General features: G+C 36.7%; 1 protein-coding gene across 7 annotated transcripts in view; it reads left to right on the forward strand.

The window, feature by feature from the left end:
- Window positions 1–18,767, forward strand: part of ATXN7L1 (ataxin 7-like 1) — a 123,626-nt gene that overhangs the window by 35,441 nt on the left and 69,418 nt on the right. For 5 of the 7 annotated variants that reach the window (XM_010580881.1, XM_010580889.1, XM_010580887.1 and 2 more), the window contains exon 2: window positions 6,124–6,228. The exons of 1 other annotated variant lie outside the window; for it this stretch is intronic. In XM_010580881.1, coding sequence (XP_010579183.1) covers window positions 6,124–6,228 — 105 coding nt within the window. Of the gene's footprint in view, window positions 1–3,820; window positions 3,826–6,123; window positions 6,229–18,767 lie in introns of those variants that run through there. One more of the 7 variants, XM_010580880.1, reaches the window with a different exon arrangement.

Raw genomic sequence — 18,767 nt, forward strand, 5'->3', positions numbered from 1 at the left:
GTATAAACTATAATTAATGAAAAATACCCAACATTCTTTAGCATAGCCAGCATCCTCATGATTGCTCTAACCTGGGAGGCAGCATACCATTCGAAGTTACTGGCCTGGTTTAAAGGTGTCATCACCTTGACTCTTTGCCACTCTGACTCTTGTTAAGTCTGTTTGCTGTTTTTTCCCTGCATTTTTTTTTCCTTTGCCACTGTTGTGTTTCATTTATTATTGCTGTTGTTGAAACGGTCAGTATTTCTGTTTTCTTCTCATTAATCACTTGATTTTTTTAGCATGCAGAATCTTCGGTTCTTCGTGTTAACACCCAAAGGACAGCAGTTGGGACTCAGGACAATTGTGTTTGGCCCTTTGTTAGTTCTGTCCTGAATATTTTAATTTTTACTTTTTCCTCAATTTCATGGTTACTTCAGCCATGACCTGCATTTTTCCATCAGAAGAGAAACGAGCTTGAGCAGTACTTTGTGGTTCTGACCCTGAAGTTAGCCATGATTTGAGCAGGGGCTCGGAGTAAATGACATCCAGTGATCTCTTTCAGCTTAAATTGTTCTGTGATTAATTGCAACTGTGACTCTGGCATTTTCGGGGGTAAAATGCAATTTATACTGGCTAACTAATTACTGAAGCAACTTACTGGTTTTTGTGTAAAAAAGGAAAACTAAAGGAAAACCATACTTGGGGGAGAATAAAGCTGATGTTAAATGGAAAGTGTGACATTTATTTCTAAAATAAGACTATCCTGTCTATGCAAGCATGTTTAACTGCTGTCCGAGTAATACCCTGAAGATGTCTTTTTTTGTTTTAGTTTCAAGTTTCAATTCACCAAATTACTTAGTTTTTTAAGTAATCTCAAATGTGAAAGTAATCTAATACACTGAAAGATTTTGTGCATTCCTCCATTTTTGAATGATGGATGGATTTGTCACTTCTGTGGAACAAGAGGGAAATACTGAGCACATTTCTAGACACAGAATTTAAAAATCTGTATTTCCAGGAGGTGCAGAAACCATATGGATTTGGTTTTGTCTATTGCCATTTTTGCCATTGCCTTTTTTTATTTTTTTGCTTTTCTTTGTTAGTTTTAAACCAGTGTGTCTTGAATAGTCTTTCTCTCTCCCCTTCTCCCCGTCCTTCTCTCTCTTTACACATAAACTAGTATTTTTCAAAGCAGACTTTGTGTGTATATTTAGGAGAGCAACAGATATATAAGAGAATGTTTAAAGTGTGTATAATTTATAGCAAAAGATCGTTGTTAAAAATTTAATTTCCTACGCAATATTGTGAGGTCTTACTGTTTGACAGCCTCAGTTCTGCAGTGGAAGAATGTTTTAGATTATTTCTAGCTTCTGTTTTATTATACAGTTGTGTGTAGATGATTATGAATTGTATAATAATAGAGAAGGAACTTCACGTAAGTTATCTGACTGTTGCTAAAAATAATTCCTTTGTGTGTGTTATTGGACAAGATAAAAAGTCGTATCTGACACCTGCATTTTTGTGTTTGTGCCACAATTTGCAGAAGCAACATTTTCTTTTGCTTCTATGGTATTTGTGTTTTTAATGCACATTTTACCAAGCTGATGTTTTACAAAACTATGTCATATGGCTACAGCTGTCTTTTTATTTGCAAATGTTAGTAATATAAAAACTATAAGCAGACGTTATATTTCTTTTCCAAGTGCCATAGCAAAGTATACACAAAGTAACATTTGGTTTAAGATTGTAATCTAGGAAAGTCATTATTTCCTACAGTCAGCATTCACTGTCTCTGATTTCCACCTATCTTGCGTATTTTTCACATGATATGGGACACTCTCGCATCCTGTTAGTCGAACAGCTCATTTTCAAGCAAGGCTTTTGTTGCTGTACAGTATCAACAGACATGGCTGGCCAAAAGATTTCATTTTGAGGGGACGACGATTCAGTACTGCAAGGAGTGGGGTATGTATAGATAGCACTTCCGCAAAGCATGTGGGTACTAGAAAATAAGTTATCTGTTCTTTCTTGCCATCAAGAGTCTACTGAAAGAATCTTCCAGTAAAATGAGGTAACTGTGATGTGGACTGTGGACTGCTTTTACTTACCAGATGGGCTGGGCAGCTCTTTCTGTCTCAGACTTGTAGCTATCTGTATTTGCACATAGAGAGCAAGCAGATCACAGGCTTTGGTAGAGATCACCATGCTGGTCTGGGGTGAGTCATGCAGACCTTGGTCACTTTGTTTCCCTTTTAGGGGGGACCCAAGTTTTGGTAGAAAATAAATACTCTTTGCAGTTGCTCTTCTGTCCCTCCCTGTTCTTTTTGTACTCTGATAATTATTTCAGTGCTATTTGATAGTTGCTCACCTTGTTCACTGATTATCTGCTGTCTTCTTCAGTAGTCTTACCTTTTTCCATGAAGAAGTCTTTCCTGAGCTAACTTTGGAGAGAACTGTTTTCTTCTCCAAAATTAACCATTCCTGAAAAGCTTATCACCATTGCTGCCGACTACGCAGGCAGGGAGGTGTGAGTGTTGCCTTTAGAAGATAAATTTTTGTTTGGAGAGGCCATTGCCTTTCCTGCTGCACATACAGGGCCGAGATTGTCAAAGGGCTGTAATCTGATCTAAGAATGATAGCAGTGTCCAGAATAACCCTTCAGTCCTGGTCACTTTGAGTAGGACGTGGTAGCATTGAACTATTCTTACTAAAAACAAGAAAACATGTATAAAAAGATATGTAGTTGTTTATATTTTCTGCTTTTTTTCTCATTTCAAACTTTCCTTGCTTTCTTCATTGTAAATTCTCTGATCTGGAGTGCATTTGTAATATTATTACACCTAGTAAGATGTGTCCCCAGTTGGAATTACTAGTGAGACAGTATTAATGCTTCATACAGTTTTAATTAAAAAGTAATTTATATATACTGTGTGTGTGCTTACAAATCATGAGTTTAATCGTGAAAATGTGATTTGTACCAATCTTGTTAATATCGATGAACTAATAGAGTTAGTTGAACCTGTTTGGACTTGATGAATTTTCCGCTTTTACAAACTCCTGCATAGTGAGGTTTTTAAGGAATTCAGTCTGATAGTGTTTAATTTAAGTTTTTTAGCTATTCTGTTTCAGTAACAACAATTTATTTGTGTAGTGTGATTCTTATTTCTGATTTCCAACCTGTGGTCTTGTGTTCTTGAGATTCTTGGATTAATTTAAGTGGACTTTTGATAGGTAGCTAATAACTTCAATTTATATCAGAAGACTCACATTTATGCTAGGCGCTTGCACCTCCACTGGGCTGGCTATTTCTAGGCATCTGCAAAATGAAAAAATTTCCAAAGCACTGCTTCAGGATGTCACTTACTCTGCGTCTGTGCATTGTTTGGATGCTGTGTTTCTCGCGGCAGCATTTTGGTGCATTCTCCTATATGTTTGTGCAGTTTCTTTGCATATCAACTTCTGCCGCCTCTGTGTCATCAAAATTCGAATGGTGCTCTTTACCTGTTAGGTGCAGTGCTGTTGGCAAGGGTTGTGCAGCGAGCTTGCAGGTACCAGAACTTTTCCTTCACTGCTCTGTCTCCTTGACAGTGCCTGGTGAAAACGTAGATGATTTTGTGATCTGTGAACTAACCTGATTTCCTATTCCATCTATGTCCTTGCATAGGTTTCTCCAGTATTAATACCTTATGTGTTTTTATAAGTTACTCCCTGCAGCCAGACTTCATAAAAACTCAGACTCAGACCCAGCCAAACTTCATACACCTGAGAGCTGGGCATATTTTAAAGGCTAGTATACAAAGCTGTGAAGGTTAAATGGACTTAAGGAATTCAAAATGGAAAAAAGTTGTAACTTTTTGTTAAGTAAGTATTTGTAAAGGGCAAAGTCTGCATGTTTTCGTAAGAAGATTGTCACCGGACCATTCAAACAACAGAAAAAAATGTTTGAAGTTGTTGAGATGTCTTAACCATTTTTTAGATATTTCATAACTAATTAAATGCATGTTTTCAAGCTGAGACTTTGTGTCAAATTATACCTGGAAGAAATACTCCTTTCTGTGGAGTTTACAGTGCTATTAGTGGAAATCTGTAGGTTCTGATCAAAAATATCCTTGGCTAAGAATTGCCAATGTAAACTGATTTTTAAGATCACTGACTTACCACACTAAAACAAGAAATAAAATAAGCAGGCCAGACGTAGTGCCTGCTTAGGGGTTTGTTTGTTTGTCTTACTGGTAAGGAGGATTTGATTTAATCTAACTGCAGTTTTGGCTTCATCATTACTAACACTAACTATACCAAGAAATTACCAAAGGAGTTTATACCTCACCACTGCTGTTCTTTTAAATTCAAGTTGAATGTGTTGATTGCATTCATCTGGCTGTAATACATTTAAAGGCTTTGTTAGTCCAAGACTAGCCCTGCAAAGGGGTCATGATAGGTTAACCTTTCAACTGGATTTCATAGCCTGGTACAGGCAGTGACATAGAGAGAGGCTTTTGGTTTTCAGAGGATAAAGGAACAAGGCGCGTTGTATCAGACTGTCAAATACCTGCAGGTCGGTGGTGCTGGTTTGTGCCCAAGGATGCTTGAATGAGCCTGTTTGTACTGATGTACTTGTAAGTAGCCTGAATTACTGTGAGAGGGGTGCCCTGTTCCTCTGTGAGGTTTTCGGGGACTGAAGACACTTTGCAGTTCATCATGCCAAGTACTGCCACTATAAGCAGTGATGGTACTTACACAGCAGTACAGGCCAGTGCAGAATTACTTATAAAAGTAGTTCTAGGGCCAAAATATTTGCTTTGGTTAAGAACTAATGAAATAAGGTACCAGCTTGAGTCACTTTTTGAAAGAAATCACTATTTTTAAAGAAAAATACGACTTATTGGAGAAGTAGGATTTAGTTGTTGATGTTTATCAAGCATAGCTGCTGTTGTGCATGTTTGTCTTTGCTGAGGGTCTTCTCATTTTTCCTCCTGTTTAAAAGGTGCCAGGTTGATACTTCAGTCTGAGTCAGAAGCCACATTTGCAAGGTCTGTAATAGATTTTGGATGCTGCTGAGTAACACTGGAATGCGATTTTACGACATCTTTAAATAAAGATGTCACTGCCCTGTTCTGAGAGGTAGCGTGATCTGTGCGGCCGATACTCAGCACGGAGTTACTAGTGCAGCAACACCTTCGTTAACAACACTGGGCGTGGTGACATGATCACACCAAAGTGCCTAAAAGTGACTGGAGTTTCTGCCCTCTAAGCTGAGCTGCGGTAGATGAGTATGTGTGCTTGTTCTTGTTATAGCAATGCAGAATGAAGTAAGTTACCTCGCTTGTAATGTTAGAGCTCTGAGGCCTTCAGTAGTAATTTAAGCCCATTTTACTCTGTGTTTGTAATGGCTTAAGAATGTGTGTGTAGCATTATGTGTTTCAGCTGAGAGGGACGAGTGCCTGTCATCATCTGACTGTACCCACCTTTTGATTTCGTGAAATTCCTCATGCCGTCACTGAGAAATACCTTATTAGCCAACTTTGTCTCTTCCCAGAGTTTTTTGTTGGGAAAACAAAGAGCAGGGCATTTGAACTAGGAGGGACATTAACACAGAATCAGAAATTTAATGTCATGACATCTGGTTCAAAACAGGGGTGACATTCCTGGCTGTATTTTAAGCTGTAGGATCCTTGACCTTGGTTACTATAACTAGCTTTTAAGCAGGAGACTTTCTCTAGCAATCTGTAGTCAAGCTTGGAATATTGTAACAAGGAGCATAACCTGTGTACCATGTTTTCTAAATGGATCTTTAGGCAGACATTTTAAAAGACGTATTCTTTTACTGTTTCAACAGTTGACCAGTACAGAAATGCTTATTCCCCTTCTTGGCAGTGAGTGTTAAGACAAAGGTGTTGCTGCCTGTGTTCTGACTCAGACTGAGGGATGAGACTGCAGCATTAGTATAGGACCTTGAAACGCAGAAGAGGAAAAAGATGTATCTCTTTAGCATAGTAACTAGCTCTTATGGAGCAGTATATAAATTTGCTTTGTATAACTTAATATAACAGTAGTGGCCCTAGAGTATTTTCAATTTTTTTTCTTAATATATATTTAAAGCATAATTTCTAATTCTTGTATATATTTTTAACTTTCCCACAGATATGCACTTATTTGGCCATTATCCAGCTCATGATGATTTCTATCTTGTAGTGTGCAATATCTGCAATCAGGTAGTCAAGCCACAGGTTTTCCAGTCACACTGCGGTAAGTGAATGTTTTCTTTCCTGAATTACAGTGCCAAACTGGCGTATGGTTCTCTTAAGAATCATTGCATATGGTCATGAAAGAGGCATTGCAGATACATTTTTCTGGTTATCTTGTGTTCTTTCCACAGAAAATACCAGCAATGCCTTCCAATAAGCCTATTTCCTGTACAGGAAGTTAAATTAGTTGTTCTAGAAGCTGGGCTTTTCAAGTTGAACTTGTTATACTAAATTGACCTATTACAACAAATAAATCCTGTTAGTTAGATACTGGCTAGGCTAAAATTATTATGATATAACATTGGGTTGTCTTATCAAAGCTGCAAAGTGAGGGCTGTGATACTGATCTAAGTTGGATGTTATGGATTGTTTTCTGATGGGATTTATGCATAGGTATATATAGGGTTTATTTTTATATTTATCATAGGGTTTAATTTTTTACATAATTGGCATGTCGAGTCACATTTTTAAGATTTTCTTGAAAAAAGTTCATTTGAGAAGCTGCAGAAATGTGCAGATATTTATTTCTCAATTAGTATGACAACAGCAAGGTAACAATTTTTATGTTGATTATTTGTAAGCAGAACTACTTTAGTTAGAAATTTTTGCTATTGATTAACAAACTACTTTCAAATATTCCTGAAAAACTTCACCACAAGGTCTGGTTTATCAGTTATCTAGTGGTTCATTTGTTATTTGTCTAGTGGTTTGTTTCTGTGGTGGTTTTTGGTTTGGGTTTTTTTTGGGGGGGGAGGTGTTGGTTTGGGGTTTTTTTTTTAAAGGATTGCAAAATGTGACTGGAATGGCTAGCTTTGCATGAGGTTTAATCAAATTCAGTTTAATCACATTAATTTGAAGGTGATTGCATAATAATGAAAGGCAGCTAGTACTGAGGATGGAATCAATTAAAAACATTTAGAAAAAAAACCTAGCAAGATTTTCCTTGCCTGCGTACAACAAATAAACTTCACAAATCCTGTGCCCCTTTCAGTCTTCTTGACAGCAAAGCAACTCAGTAAGGGGAAAATGTCAGTGGGATGAAGAGAAAATAAAAATGTTTATTTACTTTTAAAGAGATATTACCAAAATATTATCTTGGGTTTGTGTGGGTGGACTGTTAATGACCAACCAGGAGCAACTGCATTCATGTTGAAAGGCAGTTGTATGACTCGCCACTACCTTTGGCCTAGACTGAAATAATTGTGAAAAAATGGTAATAGTGAAATACAGCATTTATATCCAGCCAGTAAGGAAAGATCTGAAAGTATTAGTATAGTGAGAAAAGGACTTACTAATTTAATGGTGGGGGCAGGTGTTAATTTCAGTGTTTCAACAAGCCATCCTGCTATTTTTTTAAAAAATTGTTTCTTGCCCTTAGTTGTATGTGGTTTCTTCCTGCCCAGCTTCAGGTATCTTATGATTCTCTCAGTGACAGAAAAGCTTCTCTGCATATGGTCACGGGTACCATAAACATTGAACTGGTGTATTAATAAAAGATCTGCTACAGAACAGAAGAACCTGTGTAACACCTTGCTGTAGCCTTCTGTGGTTGTGTTATTTCCGAATATGGTTTGGGGAGCTGTATGAAAGTTGGTCCTGTTTTCATGTAGGAAGCATATAGAATGATGTTTCTTCTAGATGAGAGTGAAGTAATCCATGTTAGGAGGAACTTGTTGAGCTCTTTGAAAGTAACAAGTTACCATCAGTGTTAGCATGTTGCCTGTAAACTGCAAAGATCCTGTGAGTCACTGCCCTTTTTTCTTTTTCTCCCTTCTCCATTACTCCATTATTTATACAATTTCTTTACTTCACCTTCATTAAAGCAATCCTGTTACACTGAACAATTGAGTGTTAAATTCTGAATTGCCTGATTTAAGAGCCTAAGGTCAATAAAGACTTAAAAAAAAAAAAGTAGACTGTATTAAAAGAAATGGAGAATACTGAAAATAATTGACCAAAGGTGTTACCTCTTGAAGATTGTACTTAGTCTAGTCAGACTTTTTTCAGGAAAGGTGTGCTGGAATATTGCTGAAAGGCCTGTGGAAGAGCTTTAATTGTATAGACAAAATCTTTTGTTTTAAAGAAGAAACAGTAAAGGTGATATACTAAAATCATATAAAAGAAGTTTTAGAAGAGAGAAGGTTTCTTGGAGGTCTTGAGAATTATTGTAAAACAACTAATAATTTATTTTTAAAAAATTAATCTGTTAAAAGTACTACATGTTGTATAAGTGACATGCATCTACTAAAGTATAGTTGTTTTCGTAACAAATGAGTAAGATCTAAAGAAGAGCTACACATGGATCTTATTAATTGATCTGTAGTTGCATTGTCTGATGAGAAAATGATAAAAATCCTGCATTAGAAAACAGATCAACCATAAGCTGCTTGTGGCTGAATAATCTCTCACTGGTTATGTTATGATATCAGTAGTACATTGGGAAAGGTCTGGAGAAGGCTTAATTTGAGACATTGATTCTGGCTGCACTAGGCTTTTCTGTGAAGCAGGAATATTTAATTTTCAGTTTTATTTAGAGTTTTATCACCGGTTGGACACAATCAATTTGGTGGATCAGATTTTGTTTAATTAGTTAGGCCATGCAGCACTATACCTGTGTATTCAGTGATGCTGAACGCACCTGCCAGTAGACTTTGAGGTATTTTAGACTATCATATTTACCATAAAATGCATTAATTTACATGTCTTGAATTGCAGCTTTAAAGTTGCAACAAAGAAAATGGAATGAGAAAGCATTAGAAGCCACTACTGGTTTTTTGGCTCTTGAAGGCTGCGTCATGGGGAGTCTTTATTGCTACTGACAAGGACTTGTAGAGATCTATACCAGAATTTCCCAACAAGTGTGATTTGTTACTAATATCCTGGTAAGATCCAGTCCATATTCTCTCAGTAAGGATTTAGGTCTGTGCCAGACACGTGCTTTGTGTTTCTAGGTTCCCTGCATTGTAACTTGAAGGTCTTGGCTTTGGAGCAGCACTGGAATGCTTAGTTTAGCCAGCACTTTTGTAACGCTTCTCTTGAGCCCTTGCTGGCATAGCCTTTCTCCAGAGCGTAAAGAGACCCACTGTTTCTTTAATTTCAGACATGTGGCAGCCATCCTTGATGCCTCTGGGAAGTTGTGAAGATTATAGAGGCAGATGTTGTTATTTAACTTTTAAGGGTTCGATTCCTGGAATATCAAGCAGAAAAAGAGAAAAATCTGCTTGTGTTTCAGGCTTTTTTAATGGGAGGCAGTGCATCATACAACCTTCGACCAGTAGAAATCAGGAAGGTAAAAGAAGAGATCTGGCTAATTAGAGGACTAGCTTGCTGGACTTGAGGCTTAGTAATAAACACAGCGTAAAGCTCAATGTTGTGAAGTAGTAGATCTGTTCTAGCCTCTAAGTCAGAGAAATACTGAATTATTTTTAAGAGCAGTTTCACGTCCTTGTATCTGTGGGTTAAACATTTATATCCATTTGTAAGGATTAAACCATTCGTGAGCCCAACTGAAAGAGAGACTTTCTGTTATAGGATGTTGAATAAACCATATAAATCAAAGAATTTCTTGAGGTCATTCAGTATTATTGTGCACTTAGAAAATAGTATATCATAATGTCATCAGCAATAGGGTTGTTTGCTTCTGAAGCCAGTTCTTTTGAGTAACTTGTTGCAGTGGTACAATATCTTAGATTTATTTTTTTTTTAATGTGTGAACAAGTAGTTGTATTTATTTCTCCATAAAGTAGTTTGAAATAAGAAGTCAGTCTAGTTATGCAGCTTGTAGCATTTCTAAGTGTACTTGGCATGTGAGGAATTTTAGTTTTGAGACTTTGTTCTCAAATGCCAACCTCAATGAAGATACAGAGCACTTCTTGGGACACCAAAAATGTAGTGTTTTAGTATCTCTGAAGTACCATAATGTTCTTGCTGTTTGCTTTGGGTTTTTTCTCCCAACTTTTTTTTTCCCCAGGAAATTTTTTAGGGTGGCAGCCTGTGCTGAGCACTGTCCATATGACTTCCATGAACTCTAGTTCTGTGACAGTCTTTCTATTACTTGTTAAGATGGGACCCATACCATTTCCCAGGAGATGTTTCTGTTTTCCTTTGGCCCCAGAGAGAGTAAAGATTCATATTCTTATACTGCATTGTCCTTTACTAGACTAAAGAGCGTCAGATACAGTTCTGGTTATATTTTTTAAAATGTTCCATACAATAGTAGGCTTGTTAACTTTGGTCTTTTCCTGTTGAAAGGAAAATCTCTCCTAAACGGTAGCTCTAGCACAGTGAAGAACAAGCAGTGTACATATAGAGAGCTTGTCAAAACATCTTGACTTTTTCTTTTAATGTGAGGAAATAAATTAATGACAGGGAAGTGTTAAAAGTAAAGTACGGGGAAGAGGTGAATTAGCCAAGTTAAATAATGCAGCCTGATTGAACAATAACTGTAGTATAACCATCAAAGAAAGTTTCCAAACATATTCTGGAACAGTTTCCAAAACTGTAGAGGGTATCTTAATGAACTGAAGAGTTAAGATCCCCATTTGATGAAGTCGTAGCATACAGAGAACAATTTTGCTTCGTCAAGGAGAAATGACCATGAAGATCTCTTCTTTTGCTAATTGGACGCTCATTGCTATCTATCCTGCCTGTCTCTAATGTTATTCTAACGGGCTTCTAATTAAGAAGTAGAAATTCTTATTCCTTAAAAAAGAAGAAACCTACCTTTGATTTTCATTACTTCTGAGTTATAAATCCTTGGGTTGACATCCTCATGTCCTTATGAAAGTTGGAAAATTATATTTCCTTTTTATCCTTCTTTTTAGCTGTATAAGCATCATTTAAAAGAAAAACAAACTAGAAAGTGACGGAGCACTGAAGAATACAAATAAATTATTTTCCCTTCCATATCATAATTATTTTCCTAAGAGAGATTATATATTTTTAATTACTCAGACTAGCTATTTTACATTGTAATAGTTGCATGTTACAATTTAATGAACCACGATTAAAGACAAGAAGGCTGAGTTTACAGTATGAATAAGAATGATTTGCTTTCTTCACACTAGCTGTAACGTTACTAGCTGGCATCTTTTTTGCATAAGGATTTTGATAACAACTATCACTGTCACATTTGATGGATTATTCTCAGTTTTTGTATTATTTTCAATTATTCAATACCTTGGTTTTTTTCTTAAATACAGCTGTTTGGGGTTTTGTAATTGTTGATATTTTATCCATTGCAGTTGACCTTTTGTCAGGGGAGTGCTCTTGTACCCTTCAAGGACAATGATATTTTGAGTGATTCTCCTGTCACTGCGATTTTTTTTTTTTTTTTTTCCACAACCTTGTCAAAACTTGTTATATGATATCATTATTGATTGAATAACTTTCTGGTTGTCACATGGTTAGGTTTCACTGCATAAAAGAATTAAAATAATGAAAATTACTCTCATCCCTCCTGCTTTTTGTTAAATATGGAAACAGCAGCAGCTAGACTGACAAGAATCCCACTTTTCTTTTTCTTTTGATGGAGGTGGGGCGAGAAGGAATTGAATGTTTTGTGTGTACCTTATTTGTACGTTTTTACTTGTGCAATTGCCTAGGATACACTGATTTGTCTATAACTTTCATTTCCATTACTTTAAATTGGAAGCCTCTATTAGCTGAAAGCATATGAAAAATTCCCTTTAGTTTTACAGTCTTTCTGTCAGAAATCTTGTTCTGGAGACCAAAGTACAGCCAGGGGCATAAACCTCTGTCTACTGTCTGCGATGAAAATCTAAGCTGTAGTTCCTGCAATGGTACATGCAGGTTATGTGGGTCTGTCATGTCCGTGTCATTGCAAGTTCTCCAAGCCCAGCGTAATAGCATTCACTGTGAAACTGTGCTCACAAGCCATCTTTTGCGCCATTCCCGTAGAACTTAAATAGTACATTGCTGGATGGACAATCCAGGTAGAGCAAATATTATGCTTGAAGAGGCAAAACTAAAACAGTGCTCCTTTGAATTCATCTTTTCCCCTACGTATTCTTGGAGTGCCATATTTTTAGACTGTCAGCAATTCTTGAGACTCTGAATAGGTACAGAGACACAAAATCTGTCTCTGTTTACTTCTTGGAGAGAACAGCTCTATATCCTAACTGCTGATAGACTCTGGCCAGATTCAGAAAAGCACTTAGATGCATAATAGATAATCAATGGACATTTTAATACTTGATTCAAAGGAAGCAATAAATAAAAATCCTTCTTAGCTGCTTATATGCATGAGAGCATTGGTCACCTCAGTATTGGCTACTGTGCTTATCCAGGACTGCAAACAGCTTGGTTTTTTCATATGTGTCCTGGAGAGAGCTCAATGAAAGATACATTGACAAGGCTATGTTCATTCAAGAAAACAAAACAAAACAAATCCTACCTTCTCTGTAATTACTTCCCCAGGAAGCAAGAGATTTGGCTTTAGTAGCCTTACCACTTAGGAGCTATTCTGTCATCTTCCACCTCCTAGGAGAGGAAAATATCCTAACCAGCAGGCACACCATAACGCAGGCTAAAACAAAACTAGCACATGGTTTTTGCATTGGAGATGTATCAGACAAAGTAAACCTGAATGTAGAGAGTAACACCCAGATCCAAGGGACGGACTGTGACAGGGGCTGAAAAATGTGCATCTGATGCTCAGAGCAACAGCAAATGTAATGTGTCTTCACCTTGCAAGTTGCTGAGATCTGCTCGAAGGAATTTGTTGTGTTTTCTTTTCTTAGTCTAGCGTGTGAATTAAAAGTGGAGCTGTGTTCAGACCTGCTGACCTGCTTGCTTAGAAACAAGTAGCACAATATTTGATAGAGTTGGCTTTTTTTGTATTTTCTACTATCATCCCACTGCTTAAACTGCTTTCTTCTTTGTTGTTACTAATTCACCATCAGTAACAGGGTCTAAAACAGAGAAATTCAGATATAGAAATAGATATGATATAGAGAGATTTACAAGGTCAATGAGTAGTGTAAGTAGGAAGCTGACAACTTCCCATAGATAACTTCTGCACTTCAAAAATTTGACCTAGGTTGATGTGTCAATAATTGAAAATTTCTTCATTCAAAAGATTCTTTGAATGAGAAAGCAGGAACATTTTGGCAGCGTTCAATCTCAAAGGATTGTGCATTGTGGAGCAGTTAGTATTCAACAGAAGAAAATGTTCAGCAGTGAACAGAATGCTACACATGTATGCAGTTGCTATTAAGGACAGTAGCCTTGTCCCCCCCCCTTCCCTATTTCTGGATGTGTGTATGAAATTGAAAAATCTGGGAGTAAAACTTGGTTGTCTTTTCCCTAATTTTTTCTATTAAGCTGTGCCTTCACAGTGCCTTGACTGTGCTGTAATTTTACAATGCTCATCTTAAATTGACATAGGAAGTAGATTGAAAGAGTAATAATGACACTGGGCTTTTCAGTGCAATGGAAGTATATTGTTCTAGTTCACACATAATTCCTATCATTATAAATTAGCTTATTTCTTTTGCATAGTGTATTCATTGATAGTATTTGATTAGTGAACCCTTTTGTATTTTTTTTTACTTCATATAAATTGTGGTAAACTATGCAGTACTTACTTGAACTGGGTGGTGTTGTCATGGCATTGATGGGAGATACATATCACTTGTAATTTCTTTCAGTCAAGATTTTAATAGAGATGTAGTTTTAAATAGTAACCAATAAGGATTTCTTTTAAGGAGTGTCCATTAATAGAACTCAGCTGTTGAAGGTTGACTGTAGCATTAGGCTTAAGTTTAATCTCCTACATACTATAATTTACAGGGCTGCGTTTAGTGCATCATTCTTCCAGCTGCTTTACTGGTGGAGGGATGGGGGTTGTCATAGTGGAGGAGGGGGGAAAGGTATAGTGAAAATTTTCTACCATAACCTGTAAAAATCTGGCAAAATTAAAAATAGGAGTATTTGGCTTGAAGTTTTCCATAGCCTGTCTTACTTGGTCTGAATAAGGTGGATGTCTTCCATCTTAGAGAAGGAATGTTTTTAAAAGTAATATTTTAGAAAGAGTTCATGGTCCTATTCCTAGATAAAGTCCAAAACAGAATTAAGAGCTTTTTGAATTCACTGTTTGGAAGTGTTTTGGTGAGTAAAAGATAAGCAAGAACAAATGCTTTTTTTTTTTTTTTTTTTAATCATACTGTGATGCAGTGTAAAGAAAGGAAATTTGAAGTGGAATCTGAATTTGCCAAAGGCCCAAACAAGAAGTCATTGTTTCTTCACTGTATTCAAAAGTATAGAAGTGCTAAGATCAAGTCTCTTCTCTGAATTATCTCTTTGTCTATGCTGCATGTGATCAGACAGGGAAGATGTGGTAGGGTTTTTGAGGGTGGGGGGTGGGGTTTTTTGGTAGTACAGTGTTTCACTCTGCATGTGTTATAGAAGGTAATTAACATTTGGATTAGTCACTACCAAATATTATAAGTTCCATTTCAAGTCTGTAGAAGTCCTGTCTGCATGTAGCCCTGACCATTGACTGTGACTTTTAGCAGTTGTCTAAATGTTTTGGGTTAAGTTAATTTTCTAACTGTTGCAATTTCTACTATGTTATCGTTTAGCAATTTCTTGCAAAGCATGTTAAAAGTTTAGGAACTTCTTACTCTCCTTCTACTAAAATTTTTACTATAAGCTGGCTCATAAAGTTGATTCTTGTCCGTTGACTATTGGCTTTTCCCAAAGCAGCAATTTTTGGGTAGTGTCTTCTCTAGCAGCTGAACATCTCCTGTGCCATGAGTTGTGGTTGCTGAGTCTGCACGTGAGGTAGCAGGTGGGGCTGGAGGTGCAACTCATCTTGTGCGTTCAGAGCTCCCTTCAGAGCTGGAGAACCGAGCCTGGGAGGAGGTTGGATGATCCCAGAATATAGCTCTGGCCCTCACAGCTGCCAGGATTAGACTACCTTGTTATGTACAATGGTGAGTAGAAAGAAAACTGTAATGGCAGTGTGTTACTTTCCAGAAGTACTGCTTCCGATAGTCTGAAATACTGCTTTCCAATGATGTTTCTGTTGCCTTTTCTAACATCTACAGGCCACTTGGGGTGCAGTGGAGAAGGCGAAAGTCCCTTGACATGCAGGAGGATGATAGGATAGTCATATGTCCTTTTTCATAGAGGCGCAATGGAGAGCAATTGAAATAAATACCGAGCTGTAGTTCAAGACCTTTATGTTTTTTTCAGGCTGGAAGTAGTTACGTTAAATGTCTTTCATGAGGAAATAATTTTTTAATTTGGTGTTTAAAAAAGCCCTTATTTTTTAGTAGAGTGAAATCTCAGTTGTGATAAACTAGCTAGTACAAGGCTTGCAAGTCTACTTTAGATACTTCTCCCACAATTTTCAGTAGTAATAGTGATCCTAGATTATGTATACCTTCTTAATTTTAAAAATATTTCTTCTTCTTCATTTTAATATTATTTTTTTCCTCTAATATCTGAGCATGTTTGTCACAGCTCCGTGTTTAAAATCTAGTGAGTTCTGTTTATTTCATTGTAATAGTAGTACACAACCTCTTGGTACTGACTAGTGCCAAATCTATTCAAAACATTTTATTTGCATGCATGAAATACTGTACTTAAAATTCTCATCATTACAAATACAGCTGAAGCGCCGTGTGTTTCCCATTTCACAGTCCTGTAGTGATTAATATAATTATCTTAATAGCTTATTGCTATTCTATTTAACTGGTAATATTAATGTAATAATTGTCATATTAAAATCTAAAATACTGAATTAAGCCTTGTTCTAAAATACATTTTATTATTACAGGTAGCTTAGACACACTGTAGGCTTCTGTTTTCAAAATAAAATGTTTTGCATTCATCTAGATAGATTAATGAAATTATATTCTACAAGATGTAATGAAAGAACTGTTTAAAATGTATTAGGCAAATGATGACAGGCAACTCATTCACCTCACTATGTGTATATTTTGATTTTGATTCAATTTCAAATACTTGATTTAGCTTCCTGCACCAAAACCTACCTATTGTTAAGATGCCTAAATAAAATTTAGGAAACTTGCCTCATTAGCTATTTATGTTTGTGAGACTAGTGATGCTGTTAACCAGGAACATTTTCTTTCACTAGTGTTCTGGGAAATAACAGATTCCCCCCCCACCCCCATTTTTGGATAGGCTTCTTGTTTCTGCAAAATAATCTTTTATCATGCCTAGCATCTGCTCTGCAACTAGTGAAGTATAAGTAATACCATACTGACATAAAATATCAAACATTGCATATGAGCAATGTGTTTAAGGCAAGCATTAATGTATCATTATTTGATACACCTGCTTTCAGTTTATTTCCTGTGTTGTATAAGGTACTCTTTTCATGAGTATATCATCGATGTTGTGCTTTACTAATTGTGTAACTAAATTTATTTACTTTTTTTTAATCTGATTTTAGGTTTGAGATTGGTGATTGAAAAATTGTTTCTTTTTTTTAATTCACTTTGTTAGGAGAAGGATTGGCAGGAAAGAGTCTCATTTTTGGTGCTGCTTTTACCTCAAAATATTGAAGCAGGAAAACACCTGTGCAAGCTGAAACATGGACCAGTAATTGGCCAACAATACTGAAAAGGTCTACATTGATTATAGGTGTTTCAGATTGCTTTAGTGTCTGTTTGTTGGTGATCAGATTGCATGAACTGTGGAGACTAGTGCATCGTCATATGTACTTTAAGCTTTCTCAAACCTGTGGTAGTATTGTACATGTCCAAATGAGTCTGAAGACAAGTGTTTCCTGATTCTGTGACTCCAGGTAGATGAAAACTGTAAGGTATCAGTAAGAATAATGCTTTTGAATTTCGCTAAGACAACAAAGGATTAGTTTACTGTTTAAATAAATCTTTTTGTCACTGTCTAATGCCAGATGCGTTTAGTGGGAAATGAGCAGTAAAGCTTTTCAGAAAAGCAGTAAAGCTTTCATGGGCAGGAAAGGCATAGTCAGGACCAGACAGTTAAGGGTGTGGAGAAGAGCACAGTGCAGAACTGCATGTTTACTAAGATAAGCATAGAAATGGTGCAGCAAAAAATTGAACCTTGAAAAGAAAAGTCTGGTGTTTGTGCTGCTAAACAATTTTGTTGACCCAGTGTTTTTTTTTAACTTAATGGAAGCTTGAGAGCTATGGGGTCCCATGGAAAGGATTCTCAAAACTTAGTTGTACACTGTGTGAAGAAATACCTACCTCTTGATTTGTTTTTGAACCAGCAATGAACATTTCCTGTCTACCTTCATAATAAATGTGCATCATAACCCTCCTCTGTTGTCATTTATCCAGTTTGACAAGTCCAAGTCTGTCTAATTGTCACTCTTGTAGAGACTCTCCATATCTTTGCTATGTGTTTTTGTATCTTGCCCAACTCTTCTAAACCATTTTTGAAAGGAGGGAAGCAATGGTATGATGGGCTATATTCCTTGCCTAATATTTGGTTTGCCTTTGTGACCACTACAGATCATTGAGATGATAATTTCATAGAACAGTTACAAGACCAGTATCTCATTACTGTGTAATAATAATTCAGAGACCATCATTTTGTATATAAGGTTAAGATTGTTATGTTCTTCCATGTCTGTCACTTTACATGTCTCTACATTGAATTTCATTTACTATTTTATTATACTGTTCAGTAATGTTAGGTCTTTCTGCAATCTGTTGATTTTTGTCCTTAGTACTCCGAGTAAATATGTATCAAAGATCTTGTTCTGTCACTAACCACCTTCTTTTTTGGATTATTTCTGAATATGTTGAATAGTTCAGGCCCTAATGAAGACTCTTGCTGCATGCTGCTGCTGAAATTCTTTCATTGAGGACCATTTTTACCCTCTTTTCCTTGTCCTGTAAGTAGTTTCTTAGCCTTTGGGTGGGGGTTGGAACCCTCCTTCCTGTCTCACAGCAGTTATCTTTCCTTTAAGAAATGTGAATACGTGGCCTTGTTTCAACTGGAAATTTAAGTAGACTCTGTCAATTGGATTTCCCTTGTCCATGTATCTCTGTGAGCCTTCCAGGACACTTGTGACTCATAACAGTCTTTCACAAAACTACACTTACATGTCCCCGGTACATTTTACTTACTTGTACGTACACTAACTTGGTTCCTTCTTAGAGCTTCTACCCCTCTGGCTTGGATACATTGCAGACTTTCTGCTCTATTTCTTTGCACTCCCCCAGATGTCGATGTTGCCTTCTGATCTTCAGGTACAAGGTGGTTTTCAGTGAGAGGCTTTGCTTGCTTGTTAATAGCTCAGTAACTGCATCTGTGGCTTCTGGGGAGCTCCTGGATGAATACGAATGGTCCAGCTCTGTCAAGCCACTTTGCAGCCTCGTCTGTGACTGCCTCAGTTGGAGACAGGATCTCCAAGTTCTTTGGAGCTTCTGGACCATGAAGGTCATTTTTGTCAGGACTAGAAAAGAAGCAAAGTTTTATTTATGCATATGTGTTTGAGTGCATGTGCATTTCTGTATGTCTGTATATATATTGGCTGATCAATCCATTGCACCC

The sequence above is a fragment of the Haliaeetus leucocephalus genome, unplaced genomic scaffold (genome assembly GCF_000737465.1).
Source record: "Haliaeetus leucocephalus isolate CR32 unplaced genomic scaffold, Haliaeetus_leucocephalus-4.0 Scaffold751, whole genome shotgun sequence".
In the NCBI taxonomy this organism is placed as follows: Eukaryota; Metazoa; Chordata; class Aves; order Accipitriformes; family Accipitridae; genus Haliaeetus; species Haliaeetus leucocephalus.